This window comes from Tachysurus vachellii, chromosome 11 (assembly GCF_030014155.1).
Source record: "Tachysurus vachellii isolate PV-2020 chromosome 11, HZAU_Pvac_v1, whole genome shotgun sequence".
NCBI classification, from domain to species: domain Eukaryota; kingdom Metazoa; phylum Chordata; class Actinopteri; order Siluriformes; family Bagridae; genus Tachysurus; species Tachysurus vachellii.
This window is the reverse complement of record NC_083470.1, coordinates 10,773,398-10,790,619: the sequence shown is the minus strand read 5'-3', so window position 1 is coordinate 10,790,619 and position 17,222 is coordinate 10,773,398. Positions and strand designations below refer to the sequence as shown.

At 36.2% G+C, this 17,222-nt stretch overlaps 1 protein-coding gene across 1 annotated transcript; it reads right to left on the bottom strand.

The window, feature by feature from the left end:
* Window positions 1-718: 718 nt before the first annotated feature.
* Window positions 719-13,810, bottom strand: uck2a (uridine-cytidine kinase 2a). Its single transcript, XM_060882118.1, has 7 exons — window positions 13,639-13,810; window positions 7,922-8,081; window positions 7,695-7,791; window positions 7,470-7,612; window positions 6,308-6,405; window positions 2,907-2,955; window positions 719-2,413 (listed from the first exon to the last, which is right to left on the bottom strand). Exons 1-7 carry the CDS (start codon window positions 13,744-13,746, stop codon window positions 2,277-2,279), a joined length of 792 nt encoding a protein of 263 aa, XP_060738101.1. The 5' UTR covers window positions 13,747-13,810; the 3' UTR covers window positions 719-2,276.
* Window positions 13,811-17,222: the final 3,412 nt, after the last annotated feature.

Below are 17,222 nucleotides of genomic sequence, written 5' to 3'. Positions count from 1 at the left end.
TTAATATAATGGTCTTCAATTACCTACTGATATCAGTCTATTCACTTTACATTTACATTTACAGCATTTGGCAGACGCCCTTATCCAGAGCGACGTACATAAGTGCTTAAATCTCTAACATTGAATACATTAATGCTGGATCACTAAGTTACACTTTACTTAATGCAGGACCACATATTCACAATCCTTTCTTAAAACCCGTTTCTTAACACTTAACCTTCAGGGCTGTCATTCCTGTTTTTTTTTTTGTTTTGTTTCTTTCTCTTTTTTTCTGAAAACCTCTTAACATTATGAACCATTGCATCTCCAATGTGATATCGACATGTATACACACACTGTGGTACGTATTCTGGGGAAAAATACAAATATATCAGTGAATTCAATGTCCAAGAAAAAATAACAATGATTTGTGGAATACAACAGAAACAGATTACCCCCACTGTGAAATCTAACTGGAATGAAATTATTCTCTGGTCCATGTAATTTGAAATAAAAATGCAAATAGGTGAAATTGAAACTTCAACTGTTACAAGGCACACTGCAGTTTACTACAGCTGGTGTCTGAGAGACTTCACTGACTCAACCACTGATTTATATATATATGCATTAGTATTTATGAAAAAAGCAGCAAGATCCATCAGGAGGCAATCAGTTATTCATGACTAATATCAGAACATACTGATTTGTAACATTAAATTTTATATAAGAAAAATATACCTTGTCAAAAAACTCGTATTTATTAGGGAAAGACCAAATAGGCCTTTTAACGCCACAAATGAACAATTCTCTATTTATCCCTGAGAGCAGGGTGCATTTTTTTATTTGACTGCATTCTCCTAAATTAACAATTAAATATAAATTCACTGGCTTACAAACAACCTATTTTGATAATACACTTAAATTACACTACTCAACTATTTAACAATTACCCTGTACCACAGCAGCAGTGTAGATGTAAAATGTGTAGCAGGAAAAAAGTCAAAGAAGTGTATGCCAGGACACAAAGGACAATGCAAAAACATCTACAGTATTGATTCATTTCTGAGAATAATGTGACTCTGAAAAATAATAAATATTAAACAAATATTAGAGATACAAAGTCTGTTAGTCAGGACAAGATTATACTCTTAGAAGAGGTTCAGTATTGATGAGCCCTTATAAAAAAAATAAGTAAAGTCACTTGTCCAATGCATAAGTCCCTGCATAAATCCCATGCATAAACATGAGATCCTGAGTTAGAAAGAAAACTGAAGCTACTATTTCCTTAAGCAAAAATGACAAAATAGTTTCTGTGGTACAAAAAAAAATACATACTGAGTGCCATCATATGTGCTTAATGTTTGCCGCTGACAAAAAAGAACTGAATTATCTGAAAGAAAGAAATTCTGTTAAATAAAATGAATATATTTGCAATTTATCATCTGCCTCTGAATGTTGTTAAAAGGTCTGAAAACACTACATCGAATAAAGTACAGAAGAGCCACCCAAGATCTTGGTTTATTTGCTGAATCTGCATATACTTTAAGATGTATTAAAAGAATCTGTCTTTCAACATACTGCATAGGACCTGGAGAACATCCACAACCTTTTTTTTTTTTTTTTGCTTACACACAACTATCTCTGTTATGTTCACATACTGTTCATAACATGTCACTGAGCTCTATTTTACAGTACAGGATACAATATAAGGCCTGACCTACTTATCATGAAGATAGATGTTACCAAAAATGAAGGATTAAAAAAACATATCCCTCATTCAGAATCAAGTCACGGGTCTCTTGGAACAAGCTCTAACATACAGCAAATGAGCTGAAATGCTCTGGAGGCAATAATACTACAAAGAGGCAGAAGTTGTACTTTAACCTTGAAAATATGATTTCTTAGTTCTATTAAAGTCATAAAAGTCAGTGCATGTCTTTACCAGCTATGTCCCTTTGGCAAATTCACTTTAAGTCACCCATACTCATTATTTTTTATGAAACACATAATCTGGGGCCAGATGGATAAAATCTGCACAAGTTAACAGCAGGAAGAATAATAACAGGAAGTATAGCTTTGACCAAGTTTTTGCAGCAAGGAACCTTTTTTCCCCTCACAAATAAGTGCAGCAGTCATTCAAAAAACAAAACAGTAACACTGTAGCAAGTCAAAGAAGGCATTTCTTGAATTGTTTTTCTTTTTAAATACAGTTTGCAAATTGTCAGTATATACACACACAACTATCCTTCAAGTCCCTTTTCCATTGCCACTCTTCTGTAGTTCTCTTGTAGGGCATATCAGTGTGGCCTGCTACTTGACTCTGATGGCTGCCTCTTGCGAGGAGTTGTGTGGCCATTAAGACAACCGTTCAGTCGTTTGGTCAAGCCACCATTCAGAATGTCCTGGATGTGCTGCACTATCAGATTAATGGCAACTGAAGAAGAAGAAGAAGAAGAAGAAGAACAAAAAGAACTCATTAAACATGCCTCAGAAAAATATCTTATCAATGTATCAAAATATTACAGCAAAATTGTAACTTCTTAGTGCAAATGTTAACAATTAAAACATGGCTGCTATTCATGTTACAGCAGGATCCAGTTCTACTGGTATCATTATAAATACGTAGTGCATTATCTATAATTAAACTTTTTTTGGCATCATATCAAGTAAGATATTTAAATTACCAACATTCGATACACATGAAATACATTTTTTAGCTGTGAGTCTGACAAAGGCTGTTTTTAATAATTATACATCTTTAGGGCAACTGAACATCTCAGAGTGGGTGGAAAGGGCAAGGCAGCTGAAAAGGAATGTGCAGAATCTGAGAACGGCCTTCTAGAGATACAGTTAGCATTCCAAAACAGAAGAGGTGATAACCAGTTCCAAAACATTTCTCTAGTTCCACAGTCACACACTAATCTCACCTAGATTATCAGCTCCCCTCGGTATGATCACATCAGCATACTTTTTTGTCTGCATACAACAAAAACAAGAGGTGTTTAGTGAGCTTCCCAGAAAAGAAAAAAACAGTTTCCAGGTGGCTTTCGGTTGCTATTTCTTAACCATTTCCTGCCACCAAAAATGCCGGAGATGTTTATGCTAGAGGTTTCTCAAGGAAGTTGATTTCTTCTAAAACTGTTTAATTTTCTCAACAGATACATGAATGACTGTTTGTCAAAAAGACTACATATAGATTGAAAAAAACAGAAGTGTCTTAACTAGCAGATCCACAACAATTCATTTTTACCACTCTACCAGCAATATTTTAAAAAAGAATACTATAGTTTTTTTTCCCTGATGAAATCAGACAGATTTAGAATATCACTATTCTTAGTTAGTTTAATTTGTGCAGCAAAGTGTGCAACTGTTTGCACTTTAAACAACATCTATTTCACAGGCTACAAATATTTACACCTTTAGTGTACTTTTGTACCAGAGTGCTGGAAGAAAATGAAAGTGCATTCAATATGCAAAAATAATACATCTGTGTATAATATTACATGACTGGATTACCTGGCAGCTGAACAAAAACTGTGGATTCAGAAACTGAGAGCCAGCAACACGGAAGATAGAGATGTTGTGTGTAGTAGTGTCTAGGAGTTACATTGTCTGTGGAGATGTAACATAAGATAGCTATGCGTCTAACTCCTAGCTAGCCTATGTTACATCTCCATTAATAGTTATTTAACTTTAGTAACTAGCCAATGTCACTACTAAGCCATGTATTAGCTAGCTACCGTATACCCTAATACAGTGTAAATGGATTTCAGTAGCAAGCAAGCCCACACAAGTTAACTATTATATTTTGTAATAACTAGTTTCCAAGGTCAGACACCAATTAGGCTAATAAATAAGCTAATACATGGATAATACCATTAGCAAGGTTTGATCATTTTATTTACAGATTCTATTATAATGTGTAATGATATCCAGCAAATTTAGCCCTGTTTCTTCCACACCTACATGACACCTACAAGGAGGGACTAAGCAATTGCTCTATCAGAAGCAAAGAATACATTTTTCTTTTTTTCAGCAGGATGCAAATAGCATCAACCCAAATAATTTCAGCAAACAAGAGACAAGCACAGACAAAATGAGGATAGAAAGTAGCAAAAGTTTAAAGATTTATTTAAAGAGATATTTAAATAAATGTTTAAAGAGTAATGTGGACCTGACTTTCTTCCTGTTCAACAGATTTTAATTGTTTGGTAATTAGCTAGCTATCTACAAACACAGCCAAAACGAGTAGCTGATGTTATCTAATTGTAAACAGTTTATCATCATATAACCCTGCTTATATTCTTAATTGCTTTTGCATGTATATAAATGTATATAAAATATATACAAAAATATATAAATATGTATATAAAAGTTGCACACTACTTATACTGCAGGTGTAAGGTAAGAGTTTGTAAATGTCTTTCAAATTTTAGATTTTAAACTGAAGCAAATTGGTAGCAATCAAGATGGTAGTAAAATCCATGACATTTACACAATAGAATATAAGATTAAAATCTTATAGAACGAATAGACCCCCTAGACAGAAGGTAATGGTTATGTCAAAATAAAAATAAATAAATATATAAAATACAAAATTGTATCAAATAGGCTTGTATTTACATGTTGTATATATATTGACAGTTGACAGTAATAAGGTGCTAAACTTTAATTATTTTTTAATTTTCTGACGTACAGAGCTATTTAAATTTGTTTTAATTAAAAAAATTGTGAGGAAAAAAACAATAACAGAAAGCTAGTGGGGTTCTGAAGCTACAGATGTTACAGGAACATGTGGGCAGGGGGTGTGGTGTGGTGTGGTGAAACACCTGCCCCAGGAAGGAGAACAGGCGGTTAAAACCTAAAGCTCACTGCTATACAGAAAGGCAGTTAATCCAAACAGTTAGAAAAGTCTCTCATCAAGTCTCAACCCAAACTATCTACATTTATAACTGAGTTGGCATTTATTAGCCATTTATACACACAGATACACATATATTCTTCTGAAATGGAAGTATAAATTTATGTATAAATCTAAAGAGGATTATGACAGATTGATCAGAATTTCAGTATTTCTTTACAGATATTTATATACAGATGTGTTCAACAACTTAGAACAAGGCACCTTTGGTAGCAGATCACCAGTTTGGCATTTCCATCATTTTGGTAACGGATAATATTAATTCCAGGACTTTTGTGGCTCATCTCTGTATCGTTTTGTAAATTCTAATCTGTCTTCTTGTTTTTAATGATGATGAGCGGTAGAACACCAGTGGTTTCTTTTTTCCTCAGGACAATAAAAATTGTTTTACTAGATCTGTACAATTCTGATGCAGTGGCTCTAATTTCTTTTTTCAGCTTCAAAATGTCTTGCTTTTTTCCCATAGACAGCTTTCTGGCCTTCATGTTGGTTTAACCATTTTTAAAGACCAACGCGAACAAAAGCCAAGGGCTCAAACCAAGTGCAGACAAGCAGAGCTTTTAATTATCTAAACAATCAGACTAACAGTAAACACCTGGGCAACAAGAAAAACCTGCCAGTCACTTGAAAATGGGTGGGTTCAAACAAAAGATGCCGTGTTCTAACTGTTTCTAACACAGCTAGACATAAATATCAGGAAATGAAAGTTGAATCTCATTTATCTTTTGATCTCAAACCTAAATGTCATCAGTGTATATCAAAACCAAAAAAATAGACTCACTTTATATAAATAATTCTATTAATTTCATTACTATTCAATTTATTACTATTACTAACTATTCAAAGTTATTACTCATCCAATACTAAAACTATGATTATATACAGTAATTTATATTATATATGACATATATTTTATGTGTTTATTTAATTACACCTCTAATTTAATCCAGCTATATGATCTATCTAGTTAAGCTACTGAAGCCCTTGTTTTATTCATCAGTCCTATAATTTAAGTGAAAACCAGATCCATCTACCACAAATGTAAAATTTAATACTGTAGTAGTAATGCTTTCTGCATCTAGGTGCATCTTCATATAACAAATGGTGGTTTAATTATAGTTCTTTTCTTGCAGACTATAAAAACTTATATAATAGTACCAAGGTTGCTTCCTGGATTCTATAGATTTTCCTTTTTAATTAGGAAAAGGCAATCTCAATAAATGAGATTAATCTTTGAGATTAAACAGTTCTTTTATTAAACAGCACTAAAATTAACAGTACTTTAAAAATACAAAACTTGTTTCATATGTAGAAACTTGTTTTTATGTATGAATTGTCCTCACATTTGTTGTTTGACTCATAGGAAACAAACTAATTGGCGCTTCTGTGCACTATTGCAGCACTTACTGGAAGGCAGAACTCTTCAAAAGCAGGCTTCACAAATGTGATATATTGAGTTAAGACCTGCTCCAGATCCCGTCCTCGCTCACTGATGTCTCGCAAGACTGATGGGGAAAAAACAATTAAAAAAAAGAAAACGAAAAAGAAAAAAATAAAGAAAAGAATTCAAACCAGGAAACAGTTAAAATTAAATTCACTTCAAGAATGAAGGAAATGCAACAGAAATGTGGGATCAAACAATGCAATACAAGCATTAAGACTACACTCAATGAGCAATTATTAGGAACACTATACTAACCCTGGGAATGACCTCACTTTGCTCTCAAAACTTTGTCAGTGCTTCATGTCATGGATTCTTGTCTATGTTGACATGATTGCATCACACAATTCCTGCAGATTTTGCAGGTGCACTTTAGTGCTGTGAATCTCCTTTTCCAACACGTCCCAAAAGTTTCCTATTTCATTCAGATCTGCTAACTGAGAAGGCCACTGAAGAACATTGGTGTTGTTGTAATGTTCATGAAACCAATTTCATATGACTTTTGCATTACCCACACAATTACACCACCTGCACCAACCTGAGCTGGATTCATGCCAGGTTGGATTCATTTTATTGTTGTAAATTTTTACCCATGTGTGTTCCCCAGAAATCAAGATTCATCAGACCAGGCTACATTTTTTCCAGTCTTAACCTTTATGTCCAAGACTTCATACCCTATTTTGGTGACCTGCTCTCAATGCAGCCTCAGCTTCCTGTTCTTGGCTGACAAAACTCAAGTTCAATGCGGTATGCATTCTAAGATGCTTTTTTGTACCTGAGTAGTCATAAGAGTTATTGTAGCCTTTATGCCAGCTCAAATATTTCTGTCTGCAAAACTGCCCCTCACTAGATTTTTCTTTAAAACTGTTTTTTTCTTTAGACTTTTTGTGTCTGAAAATCCCAGGTCAGTAATTATAGAAATACTCAAACTAGCCCGTCTGACACCAACAATCATGCCACAGACATAATCAATAAGGTCTCAATTTTTCCTCCTTTCTGATGTTTGATTTGAACATTACTCCTATCTGCATGATTTATGCTTTTGCATGAGTGCATGAGTGCAAAGGTGTTCCATAATGTGCTCAATGAGTGTATATACGCCACTAGTGTTAGTCTTACCCTACTCACCTCTGCGTGAGAGTCGTGTATCAGCATCTGTGTCCACAAACAGCTTCATCTGAAATAAATCCCGGATCTCCTGAGAGTAGAACATAAGAATCCCCTCGAAGAGCACCACGTCAGCTGGGTACACTGTCACTGTTTCCTTCTTCCTATAGACAAACACAGGAAGAATAATAAGGTAAACAAAAGACTACCCATATAACTTTTATGTGAGACGCTGCAGAGGCTTACCTGGAATGGGTTACAAAGTCATAGACTGGGATGTGAACTGTTCTTCCCTCCATGATGTCCCACAGAGTCTTAATTATTAACTCATTATCGAATGCATCTAAGCAGAGGAAGGAATAAAGTGGATGAGAAAAAAGAACTCATCAGCTGGTGTAAACTTCAAAACAACTACAGGACAGACATCCCTAAAAAAAGAATCTAACTCCCAACTTACATTACAGTTAGTTTACCTGGGTGATCAAAGTTGAATTGTCCTTTAAGAGCTTTGGCCTTCTGTTCTGGAGTAAGCACCTTGTAGAAACTGTCCTGACTCAGGATGGCAACCTGCCTTTGGTGATGGTCAATTTTATTTTGGCCAAGAAGCTCCATAATCTTCCCACATACAGATGACTGTTAGGAAAAATAAATAAATAAATCAACTATTTGCCTGATGCATTAATTAGTACTGAAAGTACACTGTCAGTTTAAGGAACGTAACAAAAAAAACAACTGTCATGACTTTTGGGATCCAAGTCTGAAAATGTGAAATATAGTTTTATAATAAACCATTTAGATTTTGTTATTTCAACCAATTACACATTTAAAATACCAAAGCCATATACAAAAAAACAGTTTGCAAAACATTTCAACAGCCAATGTTCAAAATTTTAGGGCCATAATCAATGTTCAGTTACGCATACATAATGAAAACTTAAGACAAAGCTACTGACTTATGAGCTAATCAGACAGCTTTGCAGGACTATGCAGAAGCATATCTCAGTTACAGGTGACTCAGTCCTTGAATTAATTACTTATTTTGTGCCTGTATAGTTTTCTTCAACATAAAGGAGATGAGAAATGACCATTGTTTAATAAAAAAAAGAAAAAAGAGTTATTGTTTATCTCAATAAGTGAATTTATAACGATACAATTATAAATTAAATATACTTAAAGGAACAACACAATATGGCCAAACATTTGTGGGCACCAGACAATCACACCCATATTTGCTTTTTGAACATGCTATTCCTGCTTTATTGCCCGTTCGCTGTTATAATAACCTCTACTCTTGGCTTGAGAAGAGTGGAGGTTATCCACTAGATAAGGCTTTAGTGGATTTTGGAGAAGGCTTTCCACTAGATTTTGGAGTGTGGCTTTGAGGATTTGTGATCCTTCATCCACAAGAGCATTTACTGAGACCAGGCACAGATTTTAGGGTGAGGAGGTTTGGCATGCAGTCGGTGTTCCAATACATCCCAAAGCGTTACTGTATGTGGGCTTGACACTGTCCTACTCTTTGCAGGACACTCACGTATGGTAAACCAACCTTGGCAAACCATGACTTTGTGGAGCTTGCTTTGTGAACAGGGACACGATCATGCTGGAACAGGGTTAGGCTTCTTAGTTCCAGGGAAAAGGGAAACTGTAATGCTACAGCACACTAAGACAACCTATACAATTGTGTGCTTCCAACTTAGTGGCTACAGTTTGAGGAAGGCCTACTTACTGTATGTGCATGATGGACAGGTTTCCACAAACCTTGGACCATATACTGTATATGCACACATGGCCATATACTGTATATGCACACATGGCCATATACTGTATATGCACACATCCGCAATGTCACATATACTCAGTATATCCTGTTGTTGTTTTCATGTCCTTAGTTAAGATGTAGGTTTATTAATAATCAATTTTATTACTCAATTCTAATAATAAATGCATAACAGGAAACTATTACACTTTTTACTGTCTTTGTCAAACAAATGAGCATGCATGTGTGTATATTCTTTCATATATATATATATAACAAAATTTTAGCCACATAACAACAATAATAGGGGTTAGTACTAATCTGTATAGGGGTTTAGATTTGTCAGATAGAATAAATTAACATAGAAAACAATGACTACAATACAGTATTATATACAGAATAAAACAAGAGTGAGTAATATTATTAGATAAGCCAAATTTGTTAATGTCAGAGTACATGCATGTCATAATAATGTCATAGGAGACTGTCTTAATCACACAGCAAATAATTTCAATGTTTTAATATAGATAGACAGGCAGACAAATAGGCAGATAGATAGATAGATAGATAGATAGATAGATAGATAGATAGATAGATAGATAGATAGATAGATAGATAGATAGATAGATAGATAGATAGATAGATAGATAGATAGATAGATAGATAGATAGATAGATAGATAGATAGATAGATAGATAGATAGATAGATAATTTATTGATCCTATAACAATATTACAATGTCAGATGTACCAAAACACTGTTTATACTGTTTTTACTGCTAGTTCATTTTAATTGCAAATTAATATTACATTAGAAATTAAAATAAGAGTATGTAATCAAAAGTGAATCATCTGTATCTCAGGGCTATATAACCATGACTTCCATTGCTCTTTTCCATTTCAGTGCTGCTTGTCTCAATACATTTAACACAACTCCATAATTTTAAGACAATCTGACATCATATATTCATTGACTTTTAGACTTTTAAAATTATAATGAATACATTCAGAGTTTACATGTTTGTTCTATAACACCTTTCTACAAACTGCTAAACTTTTAATACAATAAAAAATGTTTTAAAAGCTAACACTAATGTTCTGAATCTGCACCATATTTATTTTAGGGCTTTACTGCACCCACTGACAGAAAGCCAGCTGTCAATGCTGACTAAACATTCTTCTATCTCAGCCTGAGGCCCGTTGAAACCAACAGACTATGCTACACTTTAGAGATCTAATGCCAGTGTCAATGAGGCTGTACTCAATACTGGCAAAATGGTGTCATGTCATGAGTTAAAGAGACAAAAGGACTACAAAAACCAGAAAATCCTGTATCCAATATAAATGTGCAAGCTGTATTAAATATTAAATATTTTGCTCCATATCCCTAATTCTAAGTGCAGGTACTTTTGTAATGTACATTTACAGCACCAACACTGTGGCCTTACAGAAGCCCTCTGAAGACATAGCAAAAGTTGTCTATAAATAAAATATCCAATGGAACCAGACGAGGTCAAAAACAAGCTAGATCTTAGGAAGAGTAGTCAAAGCACATAAACATAAAGCCAAAATAAAAAATAATCCCTCAAGTAAGCTAAAGAGATACAGAAGGTCACCTGCCAGCTGGTGGTAGGATGACACAGAAAAACAAGACACATGACACCAGAGACATAAAATTAATGTATAGGGAATAATCAATATAATATTATATCTGATATACATTATAAAACGATTTCTTTACGATATATCTTGTCCTGAACTGTAAACACTAAATTCATCTGCTTTTTAGTTTTGTTCATGGGGTACTGAGGGCTGCACAGGTCCATTTGTGATTGAAATGGTTATTACTGGTGGAAGTTTTTGCAATACTTTCTTATAGGCCCCAAAAATGGAATTGTGGATTATATTTAAGATGATCAAGTTTCTTGTACCCTTTTTCAGTTTAGCATTTTAGCAAATAATCATTCTCTCTAATATTTGACACTGACAAATTTATATACAGTATTTTGGTTAAAAAATATATAAACAAATTAAAATTTTATATATTTTAATAAATGTACCTTTTAATTAATGAAAATTAATTAATAAATATAACTGAGTAAAAACATATTAGTGAATAAAACACACCCATTTAGGAAAAAATAGGTATGTCCAAATCTGGCACAATCCTAAAAAGAAAGACTAGTGAGCTCAGGAACAAAAATGGCCCAGAAGACCATCAGAAATTTGAAGAATAGAAGAAGAATTCTTTCATTGAAGTATCCCTTTTACGACAGTTAGCCAGCCAAGAACACCCTCCAGGAAATATGGATATCTGCCTCAAAGTCAACAATCATGAGAGTTCCTCACCAAATAAATACAATACAAAACGTAAACCTGTGGTAAACCTCAATGCTTTATACCTCCTTGGATGGTTCAGTGTAGCTGGACAATGTCCTAAAGCATACTTTGAAAGCAACCGAAAACAATTAAAAAAGGAGAAAGTTTTACAATGATTAATTAAAGAACATGACCTGAATCAAATTTCTGCTCTGAAAGGCTATGAAGGGTAGATTGTCATAGCTTCACCCTGCCATGTTGTTGGTGATGTCACTGACAGTTGTTTTAGGGTTTTTCTTCACAGCAATTGTTTGTCCTATTTATTCAGTGTCTGGTTATTAGTACACCAATCATCTCTTTCTTTTTTTAAATTTTCTTTATATTATAAATATTATTCTAATATGATAGATAGATAGATAGATAGATAGATAGATAGATAGATAGATAGATAGATAGATAGATAGATAGAAATTTTTTATATCTAGATTCTATCAGATCTATTATCTCGTTTTCATATTTAATAACCCAAATGTCTTCAGCATAATGCGGAAACAAAAAATGTCATTTCCATTTCAACAATATTAGTGTGAGGTGTATATAGATAAACCACAAACGATATATTCGTTATAATACGTTTTCTGAAATTTCACATGAACATTAAACTATGTTGATGACGACTGTCAAAAAGTATGATTTGCATCATTTTGTAATTGTCTGTTAGCCTTGTCCTGTAGATGAGTACTACACAGTGTCATTCTCATAGAGGGCACCTCCCAACAGGAACTGATCACCATGTTTGACCATAGGGATAAAGCTGATGAGTCACAATAACTTTGTATTGATTCGCAATGGCCCTTTCCTCTAAGCAGACCCAACCCATGTCAGAAAAATAGCTCTACCTGTTTTTTTTCCTTGGTTATGCATCACTAAGTACGATGTAAATCGTTTTCTGTGACAAATTAGATATTTGTAAAATTAAGCAACATTTTTTTTATTTTAACTTATACAACTGATTAATTGAGGTTTTAGGGGCCTGGCTCATGGGTCCCCTAGCAGTGGCAACTTGACGGACCTGGGATTCGAACTCACGACCTTCTGCTCAGTAACCCAACACCTTAACCGCTAGGCTACCACGTACACAGCCTACTGTATAAGCTACTGACATCATTACTGTGTACCTACTCATCAATGTGTAACTTTAACAGCTTCATTCATTCGTTATTACGGTTAAATTAAATATACTATAAATATTAATCATACTATAAAATTATAAAACTAATAAATGTCAGGCAAAACCGTCGTCCCGATCAAACAAAGGCTCACAGTTCTTTGTGAAGATGCCTAACCTGTAAATCTGCTGTAAGTCACTGGATGGCAGCTCTAATAACAAATGTATAAATAATACCGTGTTTGGAGTAAACATGAAATCGAACAGTGCTCTTTTTTTTACACAAAGGCGTTATACCGACAGCCCAAAATGTTGAGATGATAATCTGAGTCAATCTGATGGAATCTGTGTGAGCTATCGAGCATTTGACAGGAACAAAAGCTAACGGCTAACTCGACTGTTTTACACAACAATAACACAAAAACAGTTATAACATTTAACCTTCTATGAGATCATAATTATAACTACATTTATTAAGGTCAGTGTTTATGAATAGGGTGAATCAGTCTTATGTTCATTCTAAACAATACACCATACAAAAGATAGGAGTTTAATACCATCGTCTGTATAAAGTCAACATTATCATCTTCCTGTAGACCGGTTTTTGGCTTGTAACTATTATAACAATGCTATTTTAGTAATTAAAAAACACTGAGCTTAGAGTTAGTTTGATTTATGTAAAAAGTGTAACATATAGCCTAGAACGTGTGTAATGTATAAATATAGGACGTTAACAGATGTTAGATATCGGATATTAAAATAAACCTAATCCTAAATGGACACGTTATAAGGACACGTTATAATGTCTGGACACGTTATAAGGACACGTTATACGGTCTGACGTGAGCCACGCGGTCATGAGGTGTCTCATGTACAGACAACAAAAGTACAGGCATCATCACAATAGAGGAGTTTTTTTATCGGGGAGAAAATGAGATTGCCGACCTTTCCGCTGGCGGTGCCCCCCGCCACCCCGATGAGGAAAGGCTGTCGGATGGTGTGTGTGTGCTCGGGATCACGGTGCTCCAGATCGGCCTCGCTTTCTCCTGCCATGCTGCCGGTCAGTGTGAACACGATCAGCGCCGCTCCGAGCAAACCAACACCGAGCGCTCCTCCTCCTCCTCCTCCTCCTCCTCCTTACCCCTTTCCTTTCCTTTGTGTGTGTGTGTGTGTGTGTGTGTGTGTTTATATCTTAGTGGGGGATCATCATCATCACCCCCACACACACATACACACTAAAATAGCAGAGTTTAGCTGTAGGCATTGAAAAAATACCATAAATAATTTTATTCATAGTTCTCTACATTGTCGGTAGAAGGTCCTTACAAGGCTAGTTAGTCAGAGAGAGAGAGAGAGAGTGTGCGTGAGTGTGTGTGTGCGAGAGAGATAGAAATAGAGACAGAAAGAATGAACAAACTGTCAAACAGTGAAAAGCTCCCTCCTACAAGGAGAACATAATGACTGTTGTATATTAGAGCACAATATGCCCTGGTCGGTCACAATATGAGGGTCAGTGAGTGATCTGCCTTGCCCTTGTGTTTCTGGTCATTCTTATGGATGTGATGATATTTGTTATTGATAATGATATTTATAGTGAAGATCCTTTAAATACACTCAGTACTGTTTGGTTATTTTGAACTGAATTGAAAATGTCAGGACAGCCCAGTTGGATTAACTAATCAGGAAACATCCTTAAAAAGAAACTTCCATATAAGAAATTTGCTGCAAAGAGTTTATGTCAGCATTTCAGATTCCAGATATCTCTTACAATGGGAATTTCTGTTAATCCGTTTTAAACAGATTTATTTACAAGCTAAAATGTAGGGTTTTATCTGGATAAATCTAGGTGGCACAGTGACCAGGCTGATGATCTGTTGCTATGGTTACAAAGCATCAGGTACATACCTGCTGAAAGAAGAATCATATTTACTGCCAGTGAAGATCAGTTTTTGCATTTCTAATGGTTAGTGTTGGGTCATCCTCTCTTGATGAAGAATGTACTTAGTTTTTTTGTTGCATAAAATATTCTGAGTTTAAAATACCCTCAAAATAAATTCAACACACCCAATAATACTTTTGTATATTCTGCCATATACAAAAGGGTGGGCTGATCTGCTAATATAGAAGTTGTAAGCCAGGGTGCAGCAAATGACAGAATTGATATTACTGGCAGAGAAAGTAGATGTTGCCCATAGAAAGGAATGGATATTTAGAGGCCAATAATGTTTTTTAAGAGGAAGAATTTCAGTTCCATTTGCCTTCGCATCTTTTTTAATGTCTTTAGCACTAATTGACATTTCTGAGGAATTCTTCTTTATTGACCATTTATTGTTTGGTGTCCACTGGGTTAGTTTTGTAGGCAACACTAAACTGCAAATTAGCCCTGATAAAAAAATCACTTTTAATTTCCTTCCCCCCAAATTGAAAAGTGGATGCACACACCTGACTAAATCATCACATGTCAACGACAAATGAGGCACATAACTAAAATTAAGTCTGAAGGGGACGCTACACATCTCTATACCCTCGCCAGGTTGCTGGAGGGTTCATGGGAGTTTGCCCAACCAGTCCACATGTGCTTTGTGGATCTGGAGAAGGCATTCGACTGTGTCCCTCGTGGTGACCTGTGGGGGGTGCTCTGGGAGTATGGGGTCCGGGGCCCTCTGCTAAGGGCTGTCCGGTCCCTATATGACCGGAGCAGGAGTTTGGTTCGCATTGCCGGCAGTAAGTCAGACTTGTTCCCGGTGCATGTTGGACTCCGGCAGGGCTGCCCTTTATCACCGGTCCTGTTCATTATCTATATGGACAGGATTTCTAGGCGCAGTCGAGGGCCGGAGGGAGTCCGGTTTGGGGACCACAGGATTTCGTCTATGCTTTTTGCAGATGATGTTGTCCTGTTGGCTTCCTCAAATCAGGACCTTCAGCGTGCACTGGGACGGTTTGCAGCCGAGTGTGAAGCGGCGGGGATGAGAATCAGCACCTCCAAGTCCGAGGCCATGGTTCTCAACCGGAAAAGGGTGGCTTGCCCCCTTCAGGTTGGTGGAGAGCTCCTGCCTCAAGTGGAGGAGTTTAAGTATCTTGGGGTCTTGTTCACGAGTGAAGGAAGGATGGAGCGGGAGATCGACAGGCGGATCGGTGCATCTTCTGCAGTGATGCGGTCGATATACCGGTCTGTTGTGGTGAAGAAAGAGCTGAGCCGCAAGGCGAAGCTCTCTATTTACCAGTCGATCTACGTTCCTACCCTCACCTATGGTCATGAGCTTTGGGACAAGATCCCGGATACAGGCGGCCGAAATGAGTTTCCTCCTCAGGGTGGCTGGGCGCTCCCTTAGAGACAGGGTGAGGAGCTCGTTCACCCGGGAGTGGCTCAGAGTAGAGCCACTGCTCCTCCACATCGAGAGGAGTCAGCTAAGGTGGCTCGGGCATCTGTTCCGGATGCCTCCTGGACGCCTCCCTGGGGAGGTGTTCCGGGCATGTCCAACCACGAGGAGGCCCCGGGGAAGACCTAGGACACGCTGGAGGGACTATGTCTCTCGGCTGGCCTGGGAACGCCTCGGTATTCCCCCGGAAGTGCTGGAGGAAGTGTCTGGGGAGAGGGAAGTCTGGGCGTCCTTGCTTAGACTGCTGCCCCCGCGACCCGGCCCCGGATAAGCGGTAGAAAATGGATGGATGGATGGGAACGCTACATAAAACATTATAAAATATCATAACATGAGTTATTATAATAATGTTAATAATTTATTCTCAACTTTTTTAGCTCTTTATTTGCACAATTTATTTGTAATTGATACCAGTTTGTTAATGATTTAAGGTGATATTATTACATTTGTGCATTCAAAATGTACCTTTGAGATAAATTCAGATAGTAAAATTTGCTGATGTGTTATTGGTCACGTTACACTGGCTGTTGAATACATCTTCCAAAACAGTACAACTATGGGTGCAGACTTTCAGCTGAACACTATAAGTAGGTAAGGTTATATGTAGAACCCTTTTTAGACAGATAAAATGCTAACATATAAAAGTTAATAAAGGAACGGATTTTCTAATGATACGTCAAAAACTGAAATTCATTTCTCTCAATGGCACTCATCAAAGAGCTGCATCTTTTGTCTTCTTTTCAGTGTAAAATACCCATTTAATGTGGCTTTTAAATCTTCCCTAGTATTTGTAATATGTGTGATATTCTTCTGACTCCTTTCATTGATGTTGGGGGTAAAGCCTTGAATCTTGTTCCTTGTTTAAGTGTAATTAGTGATTCAGCTGGTCCTATTCTGTCATGTGAGTATTATTTCATATCTTCTGTTGCTCGGTTCAGTACTGACCCAACTAGTTTCTGTATTGTATACAGATGTCAGCCTTGGTGTTTCTACACTTTTTGCAATTGTGATTTATTCTATTTTTCTCCCTTGCTGATAGATAACTTACCGCCATCTCCAACGATAAGGATTCCAGCCTCTCTGATCCTTTTTAAGAAACTGACAAACTGATGTATTCAAAGCAAATAATTTCACTGTACTTACCTTTAC

What these genes read in the sequence shown, in the direction of transcription:
- uck2a (XM_060882118.1), bottom strand. Translation starts at nt 13,746, where the DNA reads ATGGCAGGAGAAAGCGAGGCCGATCTGGAGCACCGTGATCCCGAGCAC. An exon ending in ATTCAACTTTGATCACCCAG is followed by an intron (nt 7,792 to 7,921) that starts GTAAACTAACTG and finishes TCCTCTGCTTAG; the next exon opens with ATGCATTCGATAATGAGTTA. An exon ending in TTGAAGAGTTCTGCCTTCCA is followed by an intron (nt 2,956 to 6,307) that starts GTAAGTGCTGCA and finishes TGTTGTATGCAG; the next exon opens with ACAAAAAAGTATGCTGATGT.